Source organism: Pseudozyma flocculosa (genome assembly GCF_000417875.1).
Source record: "Pseudozyma flocculosa PF-1 unplaced genomic scaffold scaffold00023, whole genome shotgun sequence".
NCBI classification, from domain to species: Eukaryota; Fungi; Basidiomycota; class Ustilaginomycetes; order Ustilaginales; family Ustilaginaceae; genus Pseudozyma; species Pseudozyma flocculosa.
In genome coordinates, this window is record NW_006920891.1 from 158860 (window position 1) to 162803 (window position 3944).

General features: G+C 63.3%; 2 protein-coding genes across 2 annotated transcripts in view; one reads left to right on the plus strand and one right to left on the minus strand.

The window, feature by feature from the left end:
* The window catches only part of PFL1_06012 (uncharacterized protein), a gene marked incomplete at both ends in the record, with an annotated part of 1970 nt that extends 1347 nt beyond the window's left edge, over window positions 1–623 (plus strand). The window contains 3 exons of the mRNA XM_007883550.1: window positions 68–228; window positions 340–431; window positions 547–623. Coding sequence (XP_007881741.1) covers window positions 68–228; window positions 340–431; window positions 547–623 — 330 coding nt within the window. The remainder of the gene's footprint in view (window positions 1–67; window positions 229–339; window positions 432–546) is intronic.
* A 714-nt stretch (window positions 624–1337) lies between these two features.
* On the minus strand, window positions 1338–2764 carry PFL1_06013 (uncharacterized protein; the record flags this gene model as incomplete). The annotated part of the gene is made up of 3 exons (XM_007883551.1): window positions 1338–1824; window positions 1936–2079; window positions 2238–2764. The coding sequence occupies 3 exons, from the start codon at window positions 2762–2764 to the stop codon at window positions 1338–1340; spliced, it is 1158 nt and encodes a 385-aa protein (XP_007881742.1).
* Between the last annotated feature and the right edge of the window lie 1180 nt (window positions 2765–3944).

The window sequence follows — 3944 nt, forward strand, 5'->3', positions numbered from 1 at the left end:
CCCTATCCCCCCTGGTCGTGGCCCTTGGCAGGTCTCCAGGCCGCCCTCGGCCTCGCCGCTGCAGGAGGTGTCGCCACCCGCGCGCATGTTGTATGGCACCCTGGCCGCCAACCCGATCCCCTACGACTCGCCCGAGGGTGCAGAGAGGCTCTACCTCCTCTTTCCCGAGATCAGCATACGGGCCGCGGGGCGGTTCCGGCTTCGGTGTTTCTTGATCCGGCTGCCGATGTGAGTCGATCCCTGCCTGCTTCTGTGCGAGCGATCCCTGCTCGTAACAGGTCGTGGCCATGTCGGGCTGACGACGCCGATCCTCGACCTGACTCTGGCACCACGAAACAGTCCCGGAAGCTCGCCAGCGCCGATGGGCGCGCTGGCAGAGGTCCTCACCGAGCCCTTTGACGTCGTGCCTTCCTCCGACTACGTCGCGCCCCGTGAGTTTGCCTCGTCAGATCGCCGCCTGCTCCCACACATCGCTGCCCGTCATCGAAATGCCTACTGACGCGACGCGCCCTGCTCCCTGTCGCCCGCTCGCCGTCCGTCTTGCAGACCTGACGGACCTGACTCGACACCTCGCCCGCCAAGGTGCAGGACTCCTGCTCCCGCCCGGCCAGGCCGCCGACTGACGACGTCAAAGCCGCGTCTCGCGGCCGTTGCAGCATTGCCAGAGTCCGCTGCTCGGTCTCGGTCTCGAGACCAACGGCAAGCGTCTCGGCTCAGTCCTCACCTCGTCTTGCCTAGTATGGCCCTGCCTAGCCTGGCCCAACTCTCGCCTCACCTCGCCTCGACCTGCCGACTCGATTCGATAATACCTCGGACGCGTCGCTCTTCCCTCTCTCTGCGATCGACGGCCTATACGCTCCCTCTCCCCCCCCCCTCTCTCTCGCGCCGACACCACCCCTTTCTCATAATGTTGTATTCTCTGTCTCTCTTGGTGATTCCGTCTTGTTTTCCCCCGTGGTTTCCCGTTGCTTACTGGAGCTCTTTAATCGGTCGAGGTCGGGAACGGTTGTCCGCCTGCCTAGCTAGACGTTGACGTAGACGTTGGATCTGGTACCGTCCAGGGCACTTCTTGGTGATTTGTTTCCCCTCTCGGGCCCGGCTAGGCCTGGCATGGCCAGGTTGGGTGTGTTTGTTCTGCCATCGTCGATCCGAAGGTGTCGAGGGAGAAGGGAGGGGGGATATCGTGGGTCGGCAAGGTAACGGGCGGGTATCCTGGGTGTTCGAGCTTTGGGGGCAGATGTCGAGATGCCGGTGGGATGCAATGGATCGCGCTGGGCGCTGCGCGCTGCGCGCTGGGCGGCGGGCAAAGGCAAAGGCTGCTCGCTGCCGATGCACCGCTACTCCTGCTTGCGCCGGACGTCGTTGCGGATCGGGATCTGCACGCCCTGCCTGGCGAGCGACTTTGCGAGCTCGGTGCTCTCCGTCATGCCGGGGAAGCGTCGCGGGCTGTAGATGGTGAAGATATCCGACTGGATCTCGGCCACCACGTTGCTGCCCGTCCCACCGCCTCCTCCTCCGCCCCCACCAGCGCCGTCGCCGTTGCTGACCATCGAAGGCGGACCGAGCAGAAGCAGCTGGAAGTGCAGGCGGAAGTGACCCTCGAGACGCACGCTCAAGTCGGTGAAGACGAAAAAGCAGGCGCGACTGCCGTCGAGGTCGCGCACGACATGGGCGCTGGCAGCTAGCCGTCCCTCGAGCATGCGCGTCCACGGAAATGACGTGTCCGAGGGCTGGCCCACCAGGGTCGTTTCCTGGAGGTTGCCCGTCGCTACATCGACGCGCTGCAGCGAGACTTGCATGAGCAGGTTGGGGCTGTTGGACGCTCTGAGGAGATGCACCGGCGATGATGCGGTAGTGGCGGTAGCAAACGAGTCAAGGTGAAGAGCGGTCAGGGCGACACCTTGGTTCGAGGGCCGCTGCGGATCTCGCACTCACTCTTCATCGATGCTCTTGTCCTTCCGATAGACTTGCAGCTGGACGATTGGCAACGGGTCGAGGGGGCGCTTGTCCTTGACACCGAAGCCGCACTGCCGCCCTTGCTTGGGGTGTTGTCGCACCGTCAGGACGAAGCGGCTTTGCCTGTGGGATGCCATGACGCAGCGCAAGGCAAGACGATGAGCACGATGCGATTCGCCCTCCAGGGAGGCAGCCGGCAGACCTTGTCCAGACTAAGACCGATACCGGCCCCAGAGCCAGGGTCAAGACCAAGACGCCTAGGCTGAGACGACAGCACTCACTCTGGATTCGTCCCTGGAAGCGGCAGATTTTCGAGCCGCGGCGGTGGCGCCACCTGCGCCGTCCCTGCAAAGTGGCCATCCGCGCCTGTTTGACCCGGACGAGCTGATTTGCGGCTGCCTCGGGGAGGCTGGTGGCTGATTGACGTGCGTCGACCTTCTGCGCCCGTGACGGAGGTGTCGCCGTCCTCATCGAGACCGTCCTCGTCCCGATCGTCTCCCATCGAAGACGATTGAGAATCCGCGTAGCTCGACGTCGGCATCGACGGCATGCCCTTGTGTCCGTCTGATAGTGCATGCGACGGCCCGTCCGTGCTTTCGTGACCCTTGTGCTCTGGCACGTGCGATCCGTCTATCGCTCTGCCTGGTCGTGCTGGCACCATTCCATCAACCGCCGTGACATCCTCTGCGAGCTCGTCGCCATCGCGAGACTCTCGGCGACGACCTCCTGTCCCTGACTTTTCCTCATGGCCCCCACTGGACGGCAAAGGAAGACCAGGCCGACTGGATCGCGGCTTCGGGCGGGTCATCCCTGTGTAGTCCCTGTTCTGGTCTCGCAAAAAGCCTTTTGATGCCAGTGGCTAGGCAAGAGACCCGTGCTCTCCAGTCGCGCGACGTCTCTTGTGGCGACCGAGGCAGAGGGAAAGGCCGGCCTGGGTTCGATGCTGGCTGCGTCTGTATCGCCGGCCACTTCAGGCGATCAGGCGAGACCTAAGATTCTATCGCTTTGCCCTTCGGCCGAGGGGAGTCAGGTCCCGCTCTGGCGGGACCAAAGGAGGCTGAGGTTGTCCGGCGCCGCCGATGGGCGACGAACGAGCGAGCTCCGGACAAGATGGTGCGTCGGAAGGTCCGGAAGAGATAAGCGAAGGCTATTCCCGACTCCGACCTTGGAAGTGCAGGCGTCTGGCGGCAAGCAAAAGATTCGAGCTTGCGACGGCACTGGTACCGCGATGCTGCAGCGTAGATGGCGTCGCGAGTGTCGGCTCTGCCGAGCAGCGTCTTTTTGCAGCCGTTGGAATGGTGACGCGATGCCGAGGGTTGGCGCTTTGACGGCAGCCGAAGAGTCCGGTCGTTGGCAAGGGAGGGCAGGCGCGAATGTCACAGAGGATCGGATAGCTTCCGAGAAGCGCAGACGCCACGGCACCGTAGCGAGCCGACTGGCAGTGTGAGAGGTCGATGGTCGCTGGAAGAAAGCCTCGTGACGACCTGCAATTGAGTCGTCTGGAGGCGGAAGGGTCGAAAACAATCGACAAAGACGGTGTCGAGGGTGGTCGACTGGTCGGGACGGCGTCGAGAAGTGAGATTTGAACGGATGCGGCCAGAAATGGGGCTACTGAAGGGTGATGAGGGGATCGAGGCTGGCTTCGGGGCCAGCGCGGGTCAGAGATGTACAGCGAACGCTTTTGTCCGAAGGCTGTCGCTCTTGTCGAGCGTGCGGGTGCCGATTCGAGCGAGAGATGGAAGTCGGTATGGTGCCGTGGGTGACAGATGGGCGTTCGGGTTCAGATGTACTGAGCGGAGCGTCCGATAGATGGCAGCGTCCAGGTTCGGGAGGCTACCGAAGCGTCGCCGCGCTTTGTACTTCGCCTGTGGCGGTCCGTAAACGCGTGAGCAGAGCAGGACCTGACAAGCAGGCGCTAGCGGCCCCCACGGCAGCGATGTTCGACCTGGCTACGAGATGGCTCTGATGGCCACCCTTGAATCAAAGAG